The sequence below is a fragment of the Lissotriton vulgaris genome, chromosome 2_1, assembly GCF_964263255.1.
Source record: "Lissotriton vulgaris chromosome 2_1, aLisVul1.2, whole genome shotgun sequence".
Lineage (NCBI taxonomy): Eukaryota > Metazoa > Chordata > Amphibia > Caudata > Salamandridae > Lissotriton > Lissotriton vulgaris.
In genome coordinates, this window is record NC_141687.1 from 1,473,035,350 (window position 1) to 1,473,060,947 (window position 25,598).

At 45.6% G+C, this 25,598-nt stretch overlaps 1 protein-coding gene across 1 annotated transcript in view; it reads left to right on the forward strand.

Moving 5' to 3' along the window:
• Window positions 1–4,736: 4,736 nt before the first annotated feature.
• The window catches only part of C1QL2 (complement C1q like 2), a 63,760-nt gene continuing 42,898 nt past the window's right edge, over window positions 4,737–25,598 (forward strand). Inside the window, exon 1 of the mRNA XM_086958861.1 lies at window positions 4,737–5,622. Coding sequence (XP_086814987.1) covers window positions 5,035–5,622 — 588 coding nt within the window. The 5' untranslated portion in view covers window positions 4,737–5,034. The remainder of the gene's footprint in view (window positions 5,623–25,598) is intronic.

Below are 25,598 nucleotides of genomic sequence, written 5' to 3' on the forward strand. Positions count from 1 at the left end.
TAAGGTCTCAGAGGATCTTTGTCCCTCTTTCGATTGTAGTGTTGGATAGAGAGTCATGTTACTATTAAAGGTTAGTTGTTTTTTGTTACCTTTATACTCCGATTTCTCTATGATGTCATAACCAAATCGGTAAATTGACTCTTTTTCTTTCATAATGATACTTGGTATCACTGGAGACCAAAATGAGACTATTGCAATTTTATTTTGACCTCGCTTTGGAAGTGATACTAGGTCAATGTCACTGCTAGTCATATATTGGAGAGGTTTTATGTTCTGTAAGAGGTGTAGAATCCTACTTCTGTTAAGAGAGCTATTGTCAGTGGGGAATAGTTCTTCAAATTGAAGTACCTTAGATTGTGTGGCATTCCAGCAGAAATTTTCTTTTTCGGAAGAGAATTTCACAGTGTTTTCTTCTGTTGTCGTAGTAACCAAGTTTACTGGAAGATATACGTCCGCCTTTGGGTTCAAGGGTTTCTTACTGTCTGTTGTTGTTCTTTTAGGGGTTTCTTCTTTTTTGCTACTTCGCGGAGTGCTTTTCTCTTCGTCTTTTACTTGTTGTTCTTTTTGTGGTATTATATGTTGTTGGAATTTTAATTTACGTGCTTGCTTTTTGTGAATCCTTCTCATAGGTTTTTTCTTCCTTTTATTTTTTTCCTTAAACAAAGCATCCTTAGTAGCATTAGGTGTCTTTTCTCTTGCAGATATTTCTGATTTAATTTCAATATTTGATTCCTCGCCTTCATTTGTAGATTCCTTGTCTGGTCTTTCACTTCCCGTTTTTTTATTGAATATCGGGTATTGTTTTTCCTTTTTTGGGGGGTTTTCTCTAAACAGACGTTTCAGAGAGAAAAGAGTAGATTCATTAAGATGATCATTCTTTCTCTTATTATCGGTTGTTTTGAAATTATCTTCTGATGTCTGAGTAGATGAATGACAGATGGTTTGCTTGTTATTTTTCGTTAGTTGATTGATATCCTCTGGTCGTCCTTCTGTGTTTTTTGAGGACTCCTTTTTTCTTTTCTCTTCAACTAAAAACTTCAGAATGCCGATTTGCACATCCAAAGTTTGATCAGAGTTTTCGAGGATGTTTCCTAGGAAGGAAAGAACTGATTCAAGAATTTCTTGTAATGTAAAGAAAGCCTTAGATAAGGGAATAGACGATTTTTCAAGGTTATTGCTTTCTATTAAAAGAGGATCTAAAAAGGAATCTTGTTCGTGTATAGAAAGTTTTTTTGTATCTGTGTTTGTTGACTTTAGCTCTGGGCTGTTTTCTCCGTCTCTTTGGTTGGGTAAACATAAGTCTTTTTGTGTTTGTGTTTGATGGCTCCCATTGCCATTTGTCATAAAGATTGCAGAGGTTAGACTATTTTGTTCCGCTGTATAGATTAAAATACTCAAGTCATCTGATTTGGGTACATCCTCGTGGTTTTTAATAGGCGTTGATGATTTCACCGCATTAGTGTTGGAATTTTCAGGTTGTTGGACTCTCATTGTGTGTATAAACTTATTATTGTTGATAAACACAGTTTCACTGACATTATGAGATAGATGGGGGGATGCCGATAAGCAAGATCTATCTTCCAGGCTTCCTGGTGTTTTATTTTCGAGAGCGGACTTTGTTTTTTCTGGTTTCTTTTTTGCCGATAATGAAGAGAAATATTCACTGATTGCTGGGGTCAAGCTGCTGCGACCGGCTTTAATTCCGTTGTCAGTGGATTTTCTAACGGCTTCCTCAGTTCCCATTCGCTTCATGAAAATTGTCCGCGAACGTAGTTTCTTGAGACCCATTTTTTGTTTTCTGAGGAGTCAGCCACTAGTATCGCAACTCTGGACGTAGGGAGACGTAGAGAGAGACCGTAGACAATCTCTGAGAGTGTGACTCCACGGCGATCTTTATTTGGAGTTTATTTAGTCGTGGATGTTAATGGGTAGGCCCGTCCCGTCCTTGGACGTCCCCGGACGGCCCGCCCTTTGCCCGGGCTTCGCCCGGCGTCCCGCTCGCGTCCCGCGTAGCCGGGAGGGTGTGACTTAAGTAGGAGCAGGGGGCGGGAAGAGACTCCAGGTGCGCTCAGATCTCCACGCGCTGCACCCTGGGTCTCGCAGTCCCAGCCCCTGTCGGTAAGCCTCGGTTGAAGTAGAAAACAAATAGCCTTCCTCCTGGCTTTCTCAGCGCGACAGTCAGCAGGCGATGAGAGGGCAGCAACAAGCACTCCAAGCAGAAAGCGCACAAAAGCAGCTACGAGCGGCGCCCGCGAAGCGGGTGCCGCGAGCTGTTAAAGCGCCTTCAACCAATCCAGGTACTGCAGCCAGTTAGCAGAGGCGGAGCAGGGGCGGGAAGAGACTCCAGGTGCGCTCAGATCTCCACGCGCTGCACCCTGGGTCTCGCAGTCCCAGCCCCTGTCGGTAAGCCTCGGTTGAAGTAGAAAACAAATAGCCTTCCTCCTGGCTTTCTCAGCGCGACAGTCAGCAGGCGATGAGAGGGCAGCAACAAGCACTCCAAGCAGAAAGCGCACAAAAGCAGCTACGAGCGGCGCCCGCGAAGCGGGTGCCGCGAGCTGTTAAAGCGCCTTCAACCAATCCAGGTACTGCAGCCAGTTAGCAGAGGCGGAGCAGGGGCGGGAAGAGACTCCAGGTGCGCTCAGATCTCCACGCGCTGCACCCTGGGTCTCGCAGTCCCAGCCCCTGTCGGTAAGCCTCGGTTGAAGTAGAAAACAAATAGCCTTCCTCCTGGCTTTCTCAGCGCGACAGTCAGCAGGCGATGAGAGGGCAGCAACAAGCACTCCAAGCAGAAAGCGCACAAAAGCAGCTACGAGCGGCTACGAGTGTGTTTTGAGTAAATGTATAGATGTGCATTTGTGTTACCAATTAAGCAGAGAGTACTTGGTTAGCGTTAAACGGGGCTGACGGGGGTTCTACTATGATCTGTCTAATTATGCGTCAGATTTCGATGCCAGGTTCTCCTCTCTCTCTGATAGCGCCTCGCGCTACATCACTCTCTGATAGCGCCTCGCTCACAATCCCACTCCGTTTCTGCCGGAGTTTCGCTCCATTGCTTGTTCCTCGGCCCGCCATCAGAGCGTCTTCCCCCATCTCTACATAAAGTCACTTGTCTCGTGCCTCGCCCCCCCCCCCCCATCGCCCATTCTCTCTCTCGCCTGTTTTTTGAGTTTTCCCTGAAGTCCCTCACTCCGTTCTCTATCCATCATGTTTAACTTCTAGCACTCTCTTTATTGCCGTCTCTTTCCGGTGTCTTTTGCCTTTTAGTCTCTCCTTTGAGTGTCCTACCCCTCTTCCACACCGTAGACTCCCTCTGGCCCGAGAGTCTTTACGTCCTCACAGTTCCCTGCTCAAAGCACATGTCTCTTGAAAGCGCCTTTTCTCACCGGATCCCTACTCGGGCTCTCTTGCCTTCTGCTTCATTTTCTCCCCTGTCGCTCTCATTCCACACAAATTCCTTAAGACTTTTTCTCACTGCTCTCTTTCCCTTTTTTTCTTTCTGCTTCTCTATCCGTTATTCTTTCACTATATATTTCCCTCTGCATACCCGTTTTTGTCTGTTTTACCATCTCCCCGTTCTACCCCTTGCCTTTATCTGGCCCCTTCCTGTCTTCGCCAGTCCCCCTTTCTCTGAACTCTTTGGTCTCCACCTGCCCCTGGCTGCCTCCTTCTTTCTCTTAACCACACTCACATCTCTCTATTCGAATCGTATCTGCTCTCAGCTTATGTGATCAATATCCCCCTTTCTTTAACTTATCGATCCTCAAAATCTGTCTCTGTCTTATTTCTCTTTTCCTTGCACCTTGGTTTAGTATCCTCATTGTATTCCTCAAAACATTTCCGTTCATTAAAGTATGCTCGGCTTTTCTGTCCGTCTGTTTACCCGCAGATCTGTCAGTCAGTTTCCTGTCTCCCTGACAGTCTGTCTATCTATCCATATATCTAAATGTGTATAGTTGTATGTATGGTTGGTCCATGCGTTACGTGCTTTACTTAATTAACAACTGATGCTAATGGACACTATGCTTAAAACAATCAAATATCTCACCCCCATGTCTATCTCAGTGTTATGAATGGTGTGTATGTGTCAGCTTTAATGAAATTCAATAATTTGGAAATTCCATTGCATTTCAGTTTATTGCTCAACAAATTGATTTCTTTTGGGATCTCTGTGGAAATCTCTTCTGATAGATCCTATCTATCTATCTATCTATCTATCTATCTATCTATCTATCTATCTATCTATCTATCTATCTATCTATCTATCTATCTATCTATCTATCTATCTATCTATCTATCTATCTATCTATCTATCTATCTATCTATCTATCTATCTATCTATCTATCTATCTATCTATCTATCTTCAGATTATATCTACTGTCTGAGGGTCTCTCCAATATATACCCTCCTTGTTCGAGTTTCATTTTCCCCTCTCTCTCTCTCTCTCTTCAACACCACTGTTTAAGTATCTTCTCACCTCCTTTGAACCGTCCTCTTGCTAAATCTTTACTTCCACTTACTTTATTAATGCCCTTCAGCCGTCCCTCTTTCTACCTATCTTTCCACCAGTTGCCTCCCACCTCCATGAGTTTCCAGTCAAGCTCACTCCCTCTCTCGCCAGCCACTTTCTTTAGCCCCCCTCTTCCTTCCCGTCCTCTCTCAGCCCCCTCTACCCCTTCTCGCTATCTCCCCGCCGCCTCGCAGGTGCGTCCCATTAGTGAGCGCACTAGTGGGCTCGGGCAAGTGCTGTCACCATGAGTCGCCGCCTCCCCCTCTCTTTGAAGCAGAGCGGCAGTGGCAGGCTGAGGCTGCCCGCGGACACCGCGCGTTCAGCTTGAGGTCACGGCAAAGTTACTGGGCGTCAGCAGCACCGGGGGCTGCCCGGCTTCCCGCGGCTCGGCGGGCTCCTGCTTCTGTCTGGGGGGCGCCACTCGCAAGCGGCCATCATTACTTCGCACAGCAAAGAGGACTTGGTGGCCCTCGCTTCCCGGATCTTCCAGAGGAAGCGCCTGGTCGTTGCTGTGCTCGGCATCATCATGGTGCTGCTGCTGCTCGTTGCCATCCCGTTCCTCATCCAGCCCCCCAAGGCTTCGGCCCACTACGAGATGATGGGCACCTGCCGCATGATCTGCGACCCTTACAGCGCCAAGCAGCCCAGCAGCACGGCCGTGGAGGCGCTGCAGGACCTGAGCGCCGTGCCCCCTCCGCCTTTCATCCAGGGACCCAAGGGGGACCAGGGCAGGACGGGGAAACCTGGCCCCAAGGGTCCCCCGGGGGAACCTGGCCCCCCGGGACCGAGGGGTCCCCCCGGAGAAAGGGGGGACGCGGGCAAACCGGGCTTCCCAGGACTGGCCGTGGCCGGGACAACGGACACCACCGGGGGGACTGTGACCACCTCTTTCAGTGGACCCAAAATCGCCTTCTACGTGGGGTTGAAGAGCCCCCACGAGGGCTACGAAGTGCTGAAGTTTGACGACGTGGTCACCAACCTGGGCAACCACTACGACCAGTCCACGGGCAAGTTCACCTGCCAGGTGCCCGGAATCTACTTTTTCACCTACCACATCCTGATGAGAGGCGGGGACGGCACGAGCATGTGGGCAGACCTCTGCAAGAACGGGCAGGTGAGCGAGGGCTCCGGGGCTGGAGCAGGGGTGCGCCATGGAGGCGCTCGGAGAGCAGCGCCTTGAAGTGCGGGAGTCACGGGCTGGGCACTGGGAGGAAGGAGCGAAAGGGCAGAGGCTAGAGAGCAGAGCAACAGACACTGGACTGTAGGAGTATGGGGCAGCGGGGAGCGCCGGGGCAGAGTCTAGAAAGAAGTAGAACAGAGGCTGTTTAGTTTAGTAGGAGTAAGATAGTAGGAGTAAGGGGCAATAGTGCAACGTTGGGGCAGAGGTTCGACGCCAAGGGAACAGGGTCTGGGGAGTAACAGGAAGGGTCGTTGAGGAATTATCATCAAATGGACAGTATCATCAATAATTGTTTACATAGCGCCAAAATCATAAAAGACATCAAAGCGCTTTGTAGATGTAGACACAAGGGCCTCAGTCGTGGGCAGCGGAGGTGGGGCAGTGGTGGCAGTGTGGGGCTCTAAGTGTGATAGAATGGCACTCAGAGACAGGGAACGTGTGAGGGAGAGGTCTGTGCGAGTTTAGGAGGGTGAATGGGAAGTGTGAGGAGGAGTCGGACGAGGAGCCGAGCATGGTTTGGTGATGCGCAGCGGCTACAGGAGTATGGGAGAAGGAGCCCCGGGGAGGGCAGAAGTCGGGGTTGGGGACACAGGCGCGATTATGGGGAAGGGACGCAGCGTAGTGGGATACGCAGGCACTGAGGGTGTGGGTCAGAGATTAGGGGTGTGTGGCAGAGCAAACTAGGCAGGTATGCTGATCAGAAGCTGGAAGAACAAGCACCGGGAGCATAACCTGAGGAAGTGCAGGAGCAAAGGTGAGTGAGTGAAGTGGAGACGGGGTGCGTGGGGAGCAGAGACTTAGGGGATAAGGGGAGCAGAGACTGAGGGAGTGAGGTGGCAGAGAGTGAGGGGAACAGAGACTAAGGGAGCAAGGAGGGCAGAAACTGAGAGGGTAAGAGTAGCAGAGACTGAGGGAGTAAGGGAAGCAAAGACTAAGGGGTAGGGGGAGCAGAGATTGAGGGAGTAAGGGAAGCAAAGACTGAGGGGGTAGGGGGAGCAGAGACTTAGGGACTGTGTGCACCAGAGACTAAAGGAATAAAGGGAGAAGAGACTTAGGAGCTATGGTGAGCAGAGAAAGGGAGAATGGGGAGAAGAAACCCATGGAGTATGGGGACTCATTGGGGAGCAGAATCAGGCGTGAATGAGGACCAGAGACTGAGGGAGTGTGGGGAGCTGAAACAGGCGTGAATGAGGACAAGAGACTGAGGAAGTATGGGGAGCTGAATCAGGCGTGAATGAGGACAAGAGACAGAGGAAGTATGGTGAGCTGAATCAGGCGTGAATGAGGACCAGAGACTGAGGGAGTATGGGGAGCTGAATCAGGCGTGAATGAGGACCAGAGACTGAGGGAGTATGGGGAGCTGAATCAGGCGTGAATGAGGTTCACAGACTGAGGGAGTATGGGGAGCTGAATCAGGCGTGAATGAGGACCAGAGACTGAGGGAGTATGGGGAGCAGAATCAGGTATGAATGAGGACCACAGACTGAGGGAGTATGGGAGCAGAATCAGGTGTGAATGAGGACCTGAGACTGAGGGAGTATGGAAAGCTGAATCAGGCGTGAATGAGGACCAGAGACTGAGGGAGTATGGGGAGCTGAATCAGGTGTGAATGAGGACCACAGACTGAGGGAGTATGGGGAGCAGAATCAGGCGTGAATGAGGACCAGAGACTGAGGGAGTATGGAAGCTGAATCAGCTATGAATGAGGACCACAGACTGAGGGAGTATGGGGAGCAGAATCAGGCGTGAATGAGGACCAGAGACTGAGGGAGTATGGGAGCCGAATCAGGCGTGAATGAGGACCAGAGACTAAGGGAGTATGGGAGCAGAATCAGGCGTGAATGAGGACCAGAGACTGAGGGAGTATGGGAGCAGAATCAGGTGTGAATGAGGACCTGAGACTGAGGGAGTATGGAAAGCTGAATCAGGCCTGAATGAGGACCAGAGACTGAGGGTGTATGGAGAGCTGAATGAGGCGTGAATGAGGACCACAGACTGAGGGAGTATGGGAGCAGAATCAGGCGTGAATGAGAATCAGGCGTGAATGAGGACCACAGACTGAGGGAGTATGGGAGCAGAATCAGGCGTGAATGAGGACAAGAGACTGAGGAAGTATGGGAGCAGAATCAGGCGTGAATGAGAACCAGAGACTAAGGGAGTATGGGAGCAGAATCAGGTGTGAATGAGGACCTGAGACTGAGGGAGTATGGAAAGCTGAATCAGGCCTGAATGAGGACCAGAGACTAAGGGTGTATGGGGAGCTGAATGAGGCGTGAATGAGGACCACAGACTGAGGGAGTATGGGGAGCTGAATCAGGCGTGAATGAGGACCAGAGACTGAGAGAGTATGGGGAGTTGAATCAGGCGTAAATGAGGACCACAGACTGAGGGAGTATGGGGAGCAGAATCAGGCGTGAATGAGGACCACAGACTGAGGGAGTATGGGGAGCTGAATCAGGCGTGAATGAGGACCAGAGACTGAGGGAGTATGGGGAGTTGAATCAGGCGTAAATGAGGACCACAGACTGAGGGAGTATGGGGAGCTGAATCAGGCGTGAATGAGGACCAGAGACTGAGGGAATATGGGGAGCTGAATCAGGCGTGAATGAGGACCAGAGACTGAGGGAGTATGGGGAGTTGAATCAGGCGTAAATGAGGACGACAGACTGAGGGAGTATGGGAAGCTGAATCAGGCCTGAATGAGGAGCAGAGACTGAGGGAGTATGGGGAGCTGAATCAGGCCTGAATGAGGACCAGAGACTGAGGGAGTATGGGAAGCAGAATCAGGCCTGAATGAGGACCACAGACTGAGGGAGTATGGGGAGCAGAATCAGGCCTGTATGAGGACCAGTCTGAGGGGGAACGAGGAGTATAAACTGAGGGGCATGAGGAGCAGGTAATGGATGCGGTCACGGGTCAGAGTAGGGCGACTGCGGGAAGTAGAGACTGGCAGGGTGCTGGGAGCAGAGGACATGATACTATGGGGAGCAAGGATTGGGTACGTTTTGGGGAACTGGAGGACTCAACAGCAAAAACTAGGAACGTTTAGAGAGCAGTCACTGATGTAGCGCTAGGGCGCCGGAGTAGAGAGACTGTCGGAGTGTGGGGAGCAGACTAGGGCAGTACAGGTAATTATAAAGGAGAAACAATGGTTCCAGTGGAATAATACACTCTTATTACTGATAATAGTATGCGCAATCGCAGTATGAAGTGCTTAATTAATGTCAGAGGGGGAAGAAACCACAAACACCGATGATACAGTTCATCACAGTTGTCATTTTATATTTTAAACAAAGGAATGGGATATATAACTAGAAAAGATTTGAAAAACATTTGTGCAAAGTGTCCGAAGTGAAAACAGGAACTTAAAACATTAGTGAGAATTGTGACAATATTCATAAGGTTTCAATGATTACATTAAAGTCGACCATTAACAAATACATACAGTGTAAGTGTTGTAAATAGCTCTTTTGTGTTCAGTCTGTTTTCACTGTTTCCTACGTGGAACTTTAGTAAGGATTCCTGCTTGGACAGTTGGTGTCTGGCCAGATGGTGATCTGCTGTTTTACTCTGTGCTGCGGATAAACTTGTACTTAACAAGTCTCTACCTGCATGAATCCTCATTTATTGTTTACTACAGTAAGCAGCAGCTATATACAGTGATATGCGCTGAGTAATGGTTCGTTTATTCTTTGTGTCGACGACGTTTCGACCCTCTGTTTTGCGGGGTCTCATCAGGACTTAGGAATGTAGGGACATCTGGTGTTGCAAATGCACAGCCGCGTGAAGAGTGTGTGCCACACGTGGTGAAAAAATAAAAAGGATACTCACAATGGAACCCAGATGGGTACCCACTTGTGAGCGGGGGGAGGGCGGAAGGGCTGGCACTTTGAGGATAAGACAGGGCTGGAAATGTAGTAAATAGTACACTCCAGCGATAATGCACTGATGCAGAGTGGCTGACCTCTGAATAATTGGGTAATGAGCCAAGGAGGTGCTCCAATGTCGTGTTATCGTTATCAAGTAGGGCTGTGATCTAATTGCAATGGGAAAGTTTTCACAAAATAGATTAAGCATTTAAGGCAACCGTTAGTATTGCTGCCCCATTTTCCTTGTGGAACAGGATCCGGGATTAATTATGCAGAATCTCAACGCACGTGCCGATACACCGCGTGAGGAGCAAAGCAGCAGGCGTCCGCAATGCCGTCTGGTCAAACTAACGTCGTCGACACATAGAATAAGTGAACCATTACTCAGCACGTATCACTGTATATAGCTGCTGCTTACACTGTATATATTTGTTAATGGTTGACTTGAATGTAATCATGGAAACCTTATGAATATTGTCCCATTTCTCCCTAATGTTTTAGGTTCCTGTTTTCACTTGGGACACCTCGCACAAATGTTTTTCAAATATTTTTTAGTTATATATTCCATTTCTTTGTTTAAAATATAAAATGACAACTGCGAAATATTGTACCATCGGTATTTGTGGTTTCTTCCCCCTGTGACATCAATTAAACCCTTCATATTGCGATTGCGCATACTATTATTAGTAATAAGAGTGTATTACCATCTACACTGGCCAGCAGAGATGGGTAATCTTCCCATCCCAGCCACTCAAGTAAGGAACCTAGGAGTCATTATCGACAATACTTTGTCGATGAAGCAGCAGGCAAATAAAGTCGCTGGCCTCTGCTTCACCATAATAAAATGGCTAAAGAAAATTATTTGGATGTTGCCCCAAAACACCCAAAAGACCGTAGTCAATGCACTAATAACATCACGCATTGACTACGGTAACATTCTTTACTTGGGCTCAAATCTTGCAGTGATAAAACGACTCCAAATGATCCAAAACGCGGCTGCACGACTCCTGTGTCAGATCCCAAAGTTTGAGAGAATATCTAAACATCTGAATGACCTACATTGGCTCAGGATAGAACATCGGATCAGCTTTAAAACCCTGACATATATGTTTAAAATTAAAACCAGAACTGCACCCGCCTACCTACAAACCCTGGCTTGTCCCTACCTTCCAACAAGAAATCTCCGATCTCTAACAGCAGCAAATTTTGCTATTCCTAGATTTAAACTCCAAAAAACGGGAGGGCGTTCTTTTGCTGTGAGAGGGCCCACTCTATGGAACTCACTTCCCCCTCAGATCCGGAAAGAAGAGAGCTATACGAAATTCCGGAAATATGTAAAAACCTGGCTGTTCCAGAAACAACTGCAGTAATACTACAATTTGGCAACTTTCCTTCTATCTGATCAAATGACTCAGGCGCCGGGAAACCCTTTTTGGGTAGCTGTAGCGCCATACAAATTTAAAAAATAAATAAATAAATAAATATTATTCCACTGGAACCATTGTTTCTCCTTTATAATTACATACCCTGGTTCCGCAGTGAGTAGGGTTCCCCTGTTCATTCTCTCAACTAGGGCAGTACCTGGGCAGAGAAGGCAGGAAGGTAAGCAAAAAGAGCACTGTAAATGGAAAGTACGAGAACCGGAAGTATAGAATTCTGGGGCAGATTTCCGTTTAGGCTTCAAAGACTGAGAAGTTGTAAATGCAAATCTACCAGAAGAGCCCACAAGGCTCTTACAACTAATGGACCATGGCCCGGGGAGGGGATGCGATTGCGGTGTGGAGGAGGTGTGGTAGAAGTGAGGAGCCGGAGGCTGAGATAAGAACCAGGTAACTACAACTAGAAGGGCTCCAAGGAAGGGAGTCAGAAACCACTCACCGCTCACATGCTTGGAAGTCAGGTGTATTTTTTTTTTGCTTGATTTCTTCTGCAGTGGTCAGTTCTGTGTTTTGTAGCAGCAAAGTCAATGAATTTGTGTTTGGTTAGCAAAAGTCAAAAATGCTAACTTTTTTGCTTGTACAAAACAGCGTGAATCACTGGAAAAGAAATGGGGCATTATAGCCCACCACTTATAAACATACATTATCGGATTAAATAGGGCCTTGGTGCAATTGCTGCAACAAATAAATAAAAATTGCACCAGCAGACAGTTTATATAATCCAACTGCATTTCAATTGAAGAACGCCTAGACCTTCCTCTTAATATTTATTGCAAGACACGACAAACAAGTACATCTAGGAACTGTAGCACCCCATGTTCTTAGATTTACTTCAATGCATCAGCACCTCTGGCGACTGGGGTGAGCATGCATTAAAACCTTTTCAAAAAGGTTGCTACCTGTTTAGAACATAGTTACTTAGTCTGTGGCTGGGCTGTTACAAATGACAATGACCTATGATTTAACGGCTACTTCTCAATAAATGGAACACCAAAGAATCAGGATATGCTTTGGTATTGGACAGATGGCTCACAATCTCATGGCCTATGCAACCCCACTCCCCTCACCCAGTCAGCTGTGAGTATGGCTTGGCAGCATGGCCTGTTTCACAGTGCAGGCTACCATTAAAGGGACTCACCCTGTGAAACATGCTGCGTGTACTGACAGCCCCGCAAATAGCACATTGTGAGGCCACTTCAAGAGTGAGGCCTAAAGAAAGTTGTCCCATCACTCTTTCGCCTTCTTTCTGAGGCTGGTGAACATGCTAAATTAAGCAGGCCTATATTCCTTTGCTGGGGCAGCTGTGCGCTTTAGAAAACCTACTAACATAACATAACTTAACATAACATTCCTGGGAAAGACGCGTAGCCCACAGGGGCAATATTCGCGCCCCGAAACATGTTGATGAAAGGTAGGATCCCTTTCTCTGCCTTTCTGTTTTTTAATCATGTGGTAGTTCAACACCAGTAAACATTTTAACTCACCTCATACAAATTTCACATGACTAATATGTCAACATAAGTGACATAATCGCACCCAAACTAGGGAGCCCGTAGCAAGATAGTGTAACAACAGTGAAAGTAGTACTCGTGAATGATTCCCTGTGCAAGATTTGGGACCATCAAATGAAGAGTATCATACTCGGTAGGTGAGTGTTCATCATCCTCTATGAGTACATGAACATATGATGATTCCATAAGAGGTGTGGCTGTTTCTTCCAAATGTTTTGTACTTCTTGAATGTTTATGTAAATTTACAAGAGTCCTTTAATGCCTCAAACTCACTCTTCAGTGTTTTAGCTACCTGTGTTGTAACTGTCCTGTGTGTGTGAGAGAATAGTGTTATTTTCCTTTTATTACTGCCACATCTTAGACTTAATATTTGTGTTATAGAAAGTTGTACTGCTGCTATCCTTGTTGTACCTTTATTGTGTGATAAAGCTACAAAAAGGCCCTGCAGGTGATGCTTGTTGCAATCCACTTTGCATGACATTTACAACAGTATTGGAAGGAGACTGGAACTGATAAAGCTGGAATGTGTCCTGTGCTCATTTCAAATTCGTCCTACTCTCACATCAGGCAACACTGGCACTAAAGGGAACTACATTTTGTGCTGATGTCCACCTTGTGAAGGAACAAAATGCAATCACTGAAAGTGACTCTTAAAAAGAGGCTTAAGTAGGCTGGCCCACTGCCTCCTGCTTTATGATGTAGTGGGTGGAAGCAAAATGGGACTGACACAACAACAGACCAAGGGGTAAAGTGAGATGACTGAAAACCTCTCTAGGTACTTATAACATACCTAGACCTAATAATAGGGCCCGCAGGCACTGTTGAACAGGATATTGCTGAGAACCAGGCTTCCAACTCTTGGTGTCTCCTGTTGCCTTTTTCTTCCAGCACCTTTGTCGCTGGTTTCTTACCTCTCCCTTTCTCTATTTTCTACATTTCTCTCTCTTGTTTTTAGTCATAGTCTGACGATGAAACATAATCTCTGGTCCTTAAAAATGACTTCTTGGGCCCAACACCACTAACCACGTGTACAGTTTAGGTACTAATGACTGAAGACTAAGCTCTATCAGGTGGCTGTGACAGAAAAATTGAAGCGTTCTGTGAAAATATAATTGGTTTCCATTAAACTCACACTTCTGACAATGGGAAACCCTCAATCAGTATTGTTATTAAAACCTGACAGGAATTGGCAATGATTGTGAATTGTAATAACTCAATATCTTTTGTGTGTCTGTTGGGGATGGGGGAGGTTCATTGCTAAACTGCAATATTATTGAAGTGCTTGAAATAAGCAGTCTACAATGAATACAAGGATCAGATGAAGGGAGACAGAGCCGCATCTCAAACTTATGTGCATGCAGTAGCCACACCTCTCTACCTAGGTTCTGATTGTGAATGTTCAGGTGCTGGCAGGAGGATAAATTCAATGCAAGTTTACTTTTGCTGTGCCGTAAATCCACACCAGTACCATACAATGATAAGGTAAGTCCCAAGGAATGGAGAATTACCATGTGGGACTGGATTTAGACAGAATTCTCAATTTAAGGGAGCTTAACTATATGCCTCTGCCTCAGGTTGTTGGGTGGGTGCATGGAAGAGGGTGGATTGAGAAGGGAAGAATCAGATAACGTCTGGAAGGGGAGCATTACATTATACGTACTGCCTGGATGAAAAAAAACAGGAGCCAAGGCTTGGCTGCTTCTGCAGTTCAAGCCTCATGCGATTTTACCAAGTGAAACTACTGCCCAAAAAAAACAAGGCCATTTTTCCAACACCTGAGAGAACCAGTTGCTGGAGCACTAGCCTACTCTGAACCAGATGGAATGAATTCCATTTGGTAATTCCGCCCCATGTAACTCATAAAGGTCCCTTGGTTTTCTGTTTGGTCCCAGAGAGGATATTTCATCGGTTGGAAACAAATCCTCCTACAATAGAGGTTGTAATTGGATGAAACTTTGGACTGACACTCTCCTATATAGGGTCAATCCTCTTATAAAGAATTAACAAAAATCTGATATGCATCGTTCTGTGCTGGTTTTTGCCTTTGATGATTCTTTTATAGGCGCCTTGATGCTTCTGGGCACAGTCGCGCATTATAAGTTTTATTTCATTCATTCAATAAAACAATGGGAAGTAGCTGAATGATATAAAGATATCAGTTTGAACCCTGATGAAGTCCTCATGGACGAAACTCTTTAGTTGGGCTTAATGATGTAAAGCTTTAAAAAAAAAGAAGAAGAATATACTCAACACATGACTCCCGATTTATAGTACTTCTTGATGTTTCATGTACTTTATTGGTATTTCAAATGAAAATATAACGTTATCATTGTTTTCGAGAAATGACTACATGCTAGAATTGATAATTTTACGATAAAAGCGCGCCTGTTTTCATTGGTTTTGAACTCATAATCAGGCCTTAAAGTACCATGCAGCAGACACACTAAAGCTGGTGCTTAGTCTTTTAAAATGGAAAATAATGGTAATTACATTGTACATCACATAATACAGTATATAATATTTCGGCAACAGCAAATTAAGTTGGACATTGCAAATACCTTCAGTGATTACCGGTTGAGACAGCATTGGGGGCTGCCAGGGGACGGATATGATGTAAATGTAAATGATACTCATTGTGTTACAATGCCTAATAAGCTTCTGGGGTTTCCATTTGCTAAAAACCTGGGAATACTAAAGTTCTTGAAGGGTCACCAGCTCAGCCGTGTATCATTTCTGACAATTCTACCATCCCCTTTAGTGTGGTCTTTGTCCCCCTGCCTATTGGGTTACCATGGGCTGCATAAAAATATCTTTAATTGTCAAGTAGGGCTGGGAGTTCCTGCAACTTTCTTGAATTTTGGTGGGGCCAAGCTGCTTGACATGTGTACTATGTACAGTCCACTAGCTCACTTGGCAAGGACTTCACCCCAGGTGAGCCAACTAGTGCACAGGCAACTCTTTTGGTGCTGGTGTGGGGTTTCAGGTGAGCTGATGCAACACCAGTTGAGGAGGTACAGTGTTCATTGCCTCACAGATTTTGCAGCTTTGGTTCTTCCTAGGGTCTAGATACAAACTCCACCATCAAACAAGCTAATTACTCACTCCCTGGGGGGGGGGGGGGGTACATAGATCCAGTGTAGGGCTCTCCATCAATATGGCTCTCCTTCTGCACTCCAAGATATCTTTTGTGATGACTAAGGACTGGGGTCTGGTATCATTTATCACCTCTTGGCTTCGTAACACCACATAACTTGGTCAGACTTGAGTTTTTCAGTACCTTCTGTCCACAATGGTACACAGTCTATTCACACTTCAGAGATACTTCAGGTTCTCTTTGGTCTCACCCTCAAACTGGACCTCTTCGTTTCATCGTTCATGGCTTCTCCTCTTCATTTGGGCAGCAAAGGCAGACCCAATACACCTCGTGTGCATGCCTGTTCAAAGTTGGGCCCAGGGAGCCTCTACTGGCAGTCTTGGTTGTAGATCCCAAATTTATATGGCCCCAAACTTGTGAAGCCAAGTGTGCCAAGAATACGTGAACCCCGGAGCATAGAGAACTTCTCGTTGCCACTGGTGTCAAAACCTTGGCTTCGGTAGAGAAATCTGGACATATTGGGTAGACGTTTCTGTCCATCTTTATACTGAAGAATCAAATACTAGTTGTGTATTCCAACAGTCAGCTCTGAGACTAGTTCTTGTTAGTACTGCCCTTTTGTTTATTCCTCTCGGGTTCAGCCAAGGCCTTTGTTACAAGGTGGTAGAAAAAAGGTGGGATGAAGGTAGGCATCTCCTTTTAGGAGAGACCGAAAAAAGGATAAAAAAGAAAGGAAGGTTGTACCACTTAACTACTTTTAGCCTATCGGGTTAAGTCTTTCCAGAGAACAATTGACAGGAATGGGCAGATGAAACTCTCTAGCTTTAAAGGATTTCCCTGTCTCCTCTTTTCCACACCTAAAAGTCTAACTCACTGCAAAGGATTCCTTTAATGTCCCATAAGATCCCTGCAATTCACATCTAATGGTTGAACTCCCTCCAAAACCCCATGTTATGAACCATTTGGATGTAACAAATGCAAAATGGATTTCAGTAGCCTGTGGCCTGATACACACATCCTCTAGACATGCTGAATGGTGCACACATGGAACAACCATGCCCCACATTGTTGAGAGGAGGACATTGTGGTAGACAAATTTAAAAATATGTCAAAGGCCAGTAGCGAACTCTCTCCTCATTGACAGGTTGAAAAACATTCTATAATCGATACCGCTGCCAGCACTGTCAGTCATTTGGGGGCTTGGTGAGTTGATAGTAGTCCAACTTGGTAAGAAGAGTGCACATGGTGTCCTTTCCTAGACCACAAAGCCCTCCTCTGGGACTCAATTATGTCACAAATGCTTCCAGTGCAGACATATCATTTGCATTTGTGTGGGGGCAAAAATGTGCAGCTTGCTATGAAGAGCTTTAGGCAGGAGTGCACAATATTTCGAGCCATGCAAGGGACCTTTCTTCCTCCCTCTGTGAATTGTCAAGTTAGTTAGATTATCCTAGAGAGTGCAACTTTCTCCCTTTGATAAGTTGGAGAAAGTGGTAGGATGGGAGCAGAAGAACATTGATTTTGATGTGGTCACAATTGTGCCCCTTTTATTGAAACTATTCTTTCAATATATTACTACTTATGATGTTAGAATTGAGAAAGCAGCAGTTCAAAAGCTAGTGAGGGTTGCAAAGGTTTGTGCACTCTTCATGAGAAACTATCCATACAATTTGGTAGTCACAGGGTAAAATATTTAAATAATTTCATGAGAGACACTTGATGACAACTACACCTAGTCATGTGACCCAGGAACATGCTGCAGGCACCAAATGGTTAAGGCATTTTTAGAATTTGTACTTAAAATCAGGGCCATTGGAAATTTGAAATTGTGAGCGAATTTCAAATAATTATAGATTTGCCGCACTTTCCACATAATCCATCATCTGCCACATAATCTGCAGATTGTAACTGTTTCTAGCACAAATGGTTCTGAAGTTAATAAAAATGCGGCAACACATGTTGCAGTACAGCAGACGGCCCTCTCCAAACCTGGGCTGGTCACCTTTATGCTGCTTATTGATATATTAGGGTGTTAACCTGGTACTAATAGGAAGCAACCAATGCCCAGAGAGTGTTATCAAGTTTAAAACTGATGAAATAATGAAGTAAAACTATTACAAAATGTGCTGCATTATGCAGCATAATTTGCCTTTTCATGCTGCATAATTTTCTCAAACCTGCCACGTAATTAGGCCCCCTCATGCTGCATAATTCCAGTGGCCCTGCTTCAAATCCAACTTTACCATTAAAATTACAATACCATAGACAATTCCCTGGAAACCAAACATGAAATTTTTACCTGTTCCCAAACAAAAGATATCTCTTGTTAAATGTAGTAAGGTAACCCAATATTATCCTACGGGGGAAGTAGCCCTCACAGTAGTGAAACACATTTTTTTTAGTTCTTCACTACAAGGATATGCAAAATATAAAAGTATATGTTCAACCTTTTAAACACAATGCACCTTGCCCTTTAGGCTATTTAGGGTGTACCTTAGGGGTGACTTATGTATTAAAAGGGAGTTTTAGACTTGGCAGAGTGGTTATTTTGCCAAGTTGAACTGTTTTTAAACTGCATATAGGCTGCAATGGCAGACCTGAAACATGTTTAAAAAGGCTACCTTAGTGGGTGGAACAATAGGTCCTGCAGGCCCACTAGTAGCAATAATTTACTGACCCCTGGGTACATGTATTACACCTTACTAGTAACTTACAAGTACAATAAATGTGCCAAGTTGGTGTACGCCATTTTCACCATGTTTAAAGGAGAGAACACAAGCACTTTAGAACTGGTTAGTAATGGTAAAGTCAAGCCAACAAAAACGGGCTCAGATTAAAGGAGGGTTAAGGTTAAAAGTTTGCAGATGACCATGCAGAGAAGGCCAAGTCCAACAGTACAGGACTACATCAAGCTGGAGGCTCCCAACATTTTACCTCCAGAGCTATTGAATGATCCCAGAGTCGTTTGGCCTGCTCCCTGAGGTTTGATTCTATGTGAGCACAAAATATAATGGCATAAAACCAATATATCTCAAGGAACTTTGAAATAGAGAACATAGTTCTCAGTTCACTGTGAAATATGGGTTTTCTTATCATAATAACAGCCCCAAACCGCCCTGCAGAGCTTTTCCGTTTTCTGCAGTGCTTTTCCATTGTCAGATTTGCTAGGATTATGCAGCATGAATGACCAAATTAAACAACAAAGTTATTTAACTAATGCTGCAAGAAATACAAATTATGTAGTACATTCTCTGGCAGTAGTATTTTAATCAATTTTAGCTTCAAACAAGATTTTTGTGAAATCTGCAAATGTTGTAGCACATGTTGTAAATCCATAATCAAGTGATACATTCTGCAGTTACAGAACTGTAGAAATCCATTGGCTTTGACCTTTGCCTGTTGTTTTTATTAAGAATATATTAATGAAAGTTAAATAAAACCTTAACATTCCAAGAGAAAGGGGCTTTTTTATGTCATCAGTGATGTCACCGACAATGTCATGAGTAATGTAGGGGCCGATTCACAGAACAAATCTGAGATAAAATCCTTAACTTACTACTTTTGGTATTCACAGAAGGCATTTAGTAGTAGTAAAGTTAAGACTCATAACTTTACAACTACTAAACTGAGATAAAATCCTAAACTTACTACTTTTGGTATTCACAGAAGGCATTTAGTAGTAGTAAAGTTAGGACTCCTAACTTTACTACTACTAAATGCCTTTTGTGAAAACTGAAATTCGTAAAGTTAGGATTTTGTCTCAGTTTAGTAGAAGTAAAGTTAGGAGTCCTAACTTTACTACTATTAAATGCCTTCTTTGCATACTAAAAGTAGTAAGTTTAGGATTTTATCTCAGATTAGTTCTGTGAATCGTCCCTGTAATTTGTAAGATGATTAGCAGTGCATTGTGTGTGTGTGTGTGGGGGGCGTAAGTTATAGTTATCTCAGGTAACTATAACTGCTGAATTTCACTGGTTTAATACAATGGAAAACTATAATGCCCCTGCAACCTTTGTTTTTTTCAGTGAACTTCAACTTTTTTAAAATTCTATTTCCTAACTATAACGTCCCTGTAACCTTTGTATTTGTTTTAGTGAATATATATGTATATATACATATTTAGTTATATATTCACTGAAAGAACCAATGATTAAAGGGACTTTATAGCTAGGTTCAGAGTTTACACACATAAAGCTGTAGAAATTAAGTGGTTATAGTTATCTCAAGAAACTATAACTCATGCCCTAAGGTAACTATAACTCGCTCCCCGCCGCACAGTTTTCTCATCAATAATTGTTTTGCAAATGTTGCACTGATATTTTCAATGATTGTTAGAAATGGGATTTTTAGCAGGCTAGGGCATGTGCCAAAGCCAGGCAGAAACCACCACTCTAGTCAGGATAAGGGAGTTACACTTATCTTAGAGGCAGTGTGTAAAGCATTTTTACATAACCAACAGTAATGCAGTGTAGGTACTACAAAAGGACACCACACCAGTTTAGAAAAATATACAATATTTTTATATACTTAAGACAAGACCAAAAAGGATAAAATCCACAATACAGTACTTCAAAATCTTCACTTATTAAAATATGCTTTAAACTAGTTCCTTGATGTCGATAGCTCCGTCCGGGGCTATCACGGCGTCGTGAGCAAACAAATCCAAACAGTTCTGGCTGACCGCTGCGTCGCGGGTCAGCTACGGTGTCTGGAATACCCGCAAACAGTACCTTATAGAAATGCAGGGCATCGGCGACCTCTTGTTGAGCTTCTGAAAGCACGGCGTCAGCAGGCGTCGGTTCCGGAGGCCGGTGCAGGAGTCGTTTGGACCCTCAAAGTCACACACGTTGCAGGTCAATCTCCTCTCTGATGGAGTCAGGAGCACTGGTGTCTGTGGAGTCGTATGCTGCGGTCCGAAGTGCAGCGGTGTGGCATGCATGCCCTCAGGTCGAGGTGTGAGCAGCGGCTCGGTGGTGACGTTAGATGGTGTCACCGGTGAGACCAGGGCCGCAGTGCAAGATAAAGGCGGTGCTCGACACCGTGCTAGTAGGTCACAGTGCAAACAGCGGCGGCGGCGTTGCTGAAGCGCTGTCGTAGGCTGACGAACTGAAGTCGATGGTGCTGGCGTCGTGGCCAATAATGTGGTGCTGGATGAGGGCGGTGCATCGTGTAACTTTACGAGCGGTGCCCTCAAATCACAGTACAAAAGCAGCGTTGATTTTGGCGTAGAGCGGCACTGTCTGGATTACCAAGGCGTCGTCGTGAAGTGAGGCGGTGCTGAGTGTGGTGCCCACAGGTCGCGGTGTGAGCAATAGCTCAGTGGCGGTGGCAGTTGGCGTCATTGGTGAGACCAAGGTCGCATTGCGGCAGTGCCCTCTGCCGTGCCTTCAGGACACGAATGTCGGCAGTGGCGTCGGAGAATTTGTCGAGTTGCTTTTCCTCTGTTGCTGCACAAAAGTCCCCAGTGCTGTGCGCAGAAGAGCTTGAAGTCTTTGCTGTCCTGAGACTTCGTGAACAGGGGGCAAGCTTTATCTCAAGCCCTTGGAGAGACTCACAAATTAGGTTGCAGAAAGTCCAGTCCAGGCCTTTCACTGCCCAACACAGAAGCAGTCACTGCAGGTCAGCCCAGCAAAGCACACAGCAAAGTGGTAGTTCCTCCTCACTGCTTCTCTAGCTCTTCTTCTTGGCAGTCTTCTTGATCCAGACGAGTTCTAAAATTCAGGGGTCTGGGCCCCAGTATTTGTATCCAAAAATACTTTGATCCTGTAGGCAGAGGGTGTCTGTGGCCAGCCAGAATCAGTTCTGTCTTTTCTGGTGTGAATTCCTGACAGGAGGTGGAGACCACATTGTCAGAGGCAGACCAGGCCCTTTGAGGTGCGAGGAAATCTTCTCCCCCTTCCCCATTGCAGCCCAGGTCTATTCAACCCTTTCCTGACCCTACCTAGACTATCTGGAGCCCTCCTGATCCCCAGCCTTCTGTCATACGAAGCACAGACAGGCAAATGGGGGAGACTGGGATTGGGGGAGTGGCTCTGAAATGGATGATCAACTTCCTCTCCAACTGCTCCCAGACCATCAACCTTGGCCCTTTTCGACTCAAACCACAAGAACTTACCAAGGGGGTGTCACAGGGATACTGCCTGAGCCCAACTATGTTCAACATTTACATAGCCACTCTTGGCAACTCTCTCAAGGAACTATGGGCTCGTCCCAATAGCCTACGCGGACGACAGCCAACTTACCTTCCCTTTTAACAAAACTTCTCAGACCGCTCAATCCACCTTCTCCTCCGGCATGCTGGCAATATCACGCTGGATGGAAAGCAATTTACTCCCGCTGAATGCCGGGAAGATGGAGGTTTTGCTCTTCGGAGAAGCCCCTCTCCTATGGACGCCCCACCGGTGACCCCCAGAACTAGGCAATCCACCAACCCCGGTGACAACAGTGAAGAACCTCGGAGTATACCTTGAACAGACCGTCACTATGAAGAAACACGTTACACACACTGTGGGCTCATGCTTTCACATCCTAGGCCTACTAAGGAAAGCTTTTCCCTACCTCCCGACTCTATTAGAAAGACCCTGACAGGCTAGATTACTGCAATGCCCTTCTGATCGCAGCGAACGATTCCTCATTAAATCGCCTGCAGATGATACAAAACACTGCCGCCCGCCTGGTCTTAAATGCCCCCCACAGATCAGCCTCTCTCCCTCTCCTTCACTAACTACATTGGCTGCCCATACAACAAAGTGTGACATTTAAGATCTGTTGTCTTAACCACAAAGCAATATAGGGAAACGGACCCTCCTACCTGGCGGAGAGACTACACCACTACACCCCCCTTCGGGCTCTGCACTCTAGCTCTAAATCGCTCCTCAAAATTCCCAGGATAAAAAAGGCAAGAACTGGAGGCAAGTCGTTCTCTTACCAAGCCCCACTCATTTGAAATTAACTTCTTCTTGTCTTAAGGCAATGCCTGACCACTGGAAGTTCAGGAAAATCTTGAAAGCTAATTTGTTTTAAGTCTTAAGCCCCCTGCTCCTGCTGCGGATCCCGAGTGATGAGATATCCTCCTGGGGGTGATTCAAGCGCTAAACAAGACAATCAATCAAATCAAATCAAATCAATACAAATTTCAGCAGTGTCACACGGGATGACTGAGTAAGAAAATACTTACTTTTTAAAAGTGGCATTTTCAAACACAAAATGTAAAAATCACCTTTACTAAAAGATGTATTTTAACATTCTGAGTTTAGGCAATCTAAACTCAAATTTCTACCTTGTTCCCTGGGTCACTTTAGGATTATAAGATGTTATAATCAAACTGCCCATTCTGGCCTATGGGAACAGATAGCCTTGCAATAGTGAAAAAGAAACTGGCTGTTATTCAATATTAGGACATGCCACACACACCCGGGCATGTCCTACCTTTCACATACACTGCACCCTGCCCACAGGGGTACCTTGGGCCTTCCTTAGGGGTGACTGACATGTAGAAAAGATAAGGTTTAGGACCTGGCAAGTGGGTGCACTGCAAAACAATAGGAGAGAGTAAGGGTATTTAAACAATGTGTGAGGTGGGAACTCCTAGTCCCCTACTTCAGTATTAAACAACAAATGAAAGAGTGCCCCCTGGAAGAGTAACAGAGAAGCTCTGTACCTGGAGCTTAAGGCTCAATGGAGCACAGTATGCCTAACCTTATAGCAGGACAAAGCATGTCTTTTTAGAAGACCCCTCACTCACCAACCTGGTTGGTGACATGCTTCATCATCGGGGTCCCACCCCGAAGGCCGAGTGCCAACAGGGTGTGCTGCGACACCTGACTACAGTGGAGCGGGTTTTCTCTTTTTATATGTGCAATGACTCTACAAAGTGATAAGTGGTTTAAAAAGGGACCAATACTACTCACTGCAAGACTTTATTCCTGAGTGATTGGACCCCCATAAAATAAAGTATGGCACGTATGTCTAATTAGGTAGACTTCGGTGTCTGAGACGTGTAGTGTTTTAAAAATAGCGACTTGTGCTATGTGATTTTAAAATTAGGTCTACATGTTTCAACCTTCTTGTGATTGTGGGTTTTCGTCAGGACCAAAGAGGGTGACCTGGGTGGTACGCACACGCTAAGGTGCGCCCTGCCCTCGATCACGTGAGAAAGATGGGCCCACAAACTTGTGGACCTAAACAAAATATAAAAGTCTTCTCCCCACTCCGGAAAAAAAACGGAGAAAGCAGTGTAAGCCGCTACATGGGCGTCCGGGTTCCAAGAGTCATGCTCACGTCACTAGTGGCTTCTGCTCATCGGACTGGAAACCTACTTGGTTCCTGTTCGGTACGCCCCGTGGAAGGGGCTTACCGAACAGGTCACCCTCCTTGGTCCTGAACCCACAATCGCAAGAAGGTTGAAACATGTAGACCTAATTTTAAAATCACATAGCACACGTCGCTATTTTTAAAACACTACACGTCTCAGACATCGAAGTCTACCTAATTAGACATAGGTGCCACACTTTATTTTATGGGGGTCCAATTACTCAGGAATAAAGTCTTGCAGTGAGTAGTATTGGCCCCTTTTTAAACCACTTATCACTTTGTAGAGTCATTGCACATATAAAAAAGAGAAAACCCGCTCCACTGTAGTAAGGTGTCGCAGCACACCCTGTTGGCACTCGGCCTTCGGGGTGGGACCCCGATGATGAAGCATGTCACCAACCAGGTTGGTGAGTGAGGGGTCTTCTAAAAAGACATGCTTTGTCCTGCTATAAGGTTGGGCACACTGTGCTCCATTGAGCCTTAAGCTCCAGGTACAGAGCTTCTCTGTTACTCTTCCAGGGGGCACTCCTTCATTTGTTGTTTAAAAGTGGGTGCACTGCCCAAGTCGACATGGCAGTTACCAACTGCATGCAGACTCTGCAATGGCAGGTCTGAGTTACCTTTTTAAGGCTACTCACGTGGGTTGTACAATCAGTGCTGCAGGCCCACTAGTAGCCTTTGGTTTACAGGCCCTGGCACACTCAGTGTACTTTGCCAGGGACTAAGAAGTAAATCTAATATCCAATCATGGGAACACCAATCCATAACACAATTTACAAGTCCACCTGCAGCTCACCCCAGGTGTAAGCTAACCTTATGCTCTCTTAGGTCTTTAAGGTGGATCACGATTCGTCTCTCCCTCTGTCTATAGCGGTGGAAGAAACTTTGCTACCCTTCTCCTGCCATCACCGGAGAACCAACTCCTGTCAACGATGTTCCGTCCCAGATGGCTCAAGCCCCTTCATGTGGGCGTCAGCATCTGGGCCCCTGGTTGAAGCAGAGGCAGTCAACGCCAGTGAACAGCCAATGCTTCCATTTCTGCAGTGTGCAGCTGGTCCAGAAATTGTTCAAGTTCATCCAGCTCTGTGAATTCTCTGTAAGAACTGTTGATTGTAATCAGCATTGTAGCTGGATCCTAGAGACCAGACCTAAAAACGTATTTCTGAAGGTGAGGTGCCAGGGCCTGGGATTTTTTCCACCTAAGTGTTGTGTCCTGAGAGAGGTCGGCAGTGATGATTTTCTTTAAGTCTTTAAACATGAATGGGCCATTGTTGCGTTTCACTGCCGTTTGAAGCTGTTGAGCCAACTGGTGGCTAAGTAGACAGGCAATGATTGGCCACATCTTTAGGCCAAGCTTTGAGGCATTTGAGCAGATCCTGTGGACCCTCTGAAATTCCAAAGGAAGAGAGAAGGTTGAGAGAGTGAATTTTGGAAGAAAGGATAACTGAAAGCTTTCTAAGTTCTCCGCATCTAGACTCTCCCAGGAAGTGTACATGTTTGCAGCGACTGCGATCTCCACGTCCACCAGCTTCCGCCGCAGATGCCACAATTTTTGCCCCATATCCGGCTCCTTTTCCAGTGTCTTTAACTGAGTTTTAAACGTGGTCAGATCAGCTCTTTGATCTTGAGTTCGGTGGATGTGAACCTTGCATATTCTTTTACCAAATCCATAGTGTGATTTCGG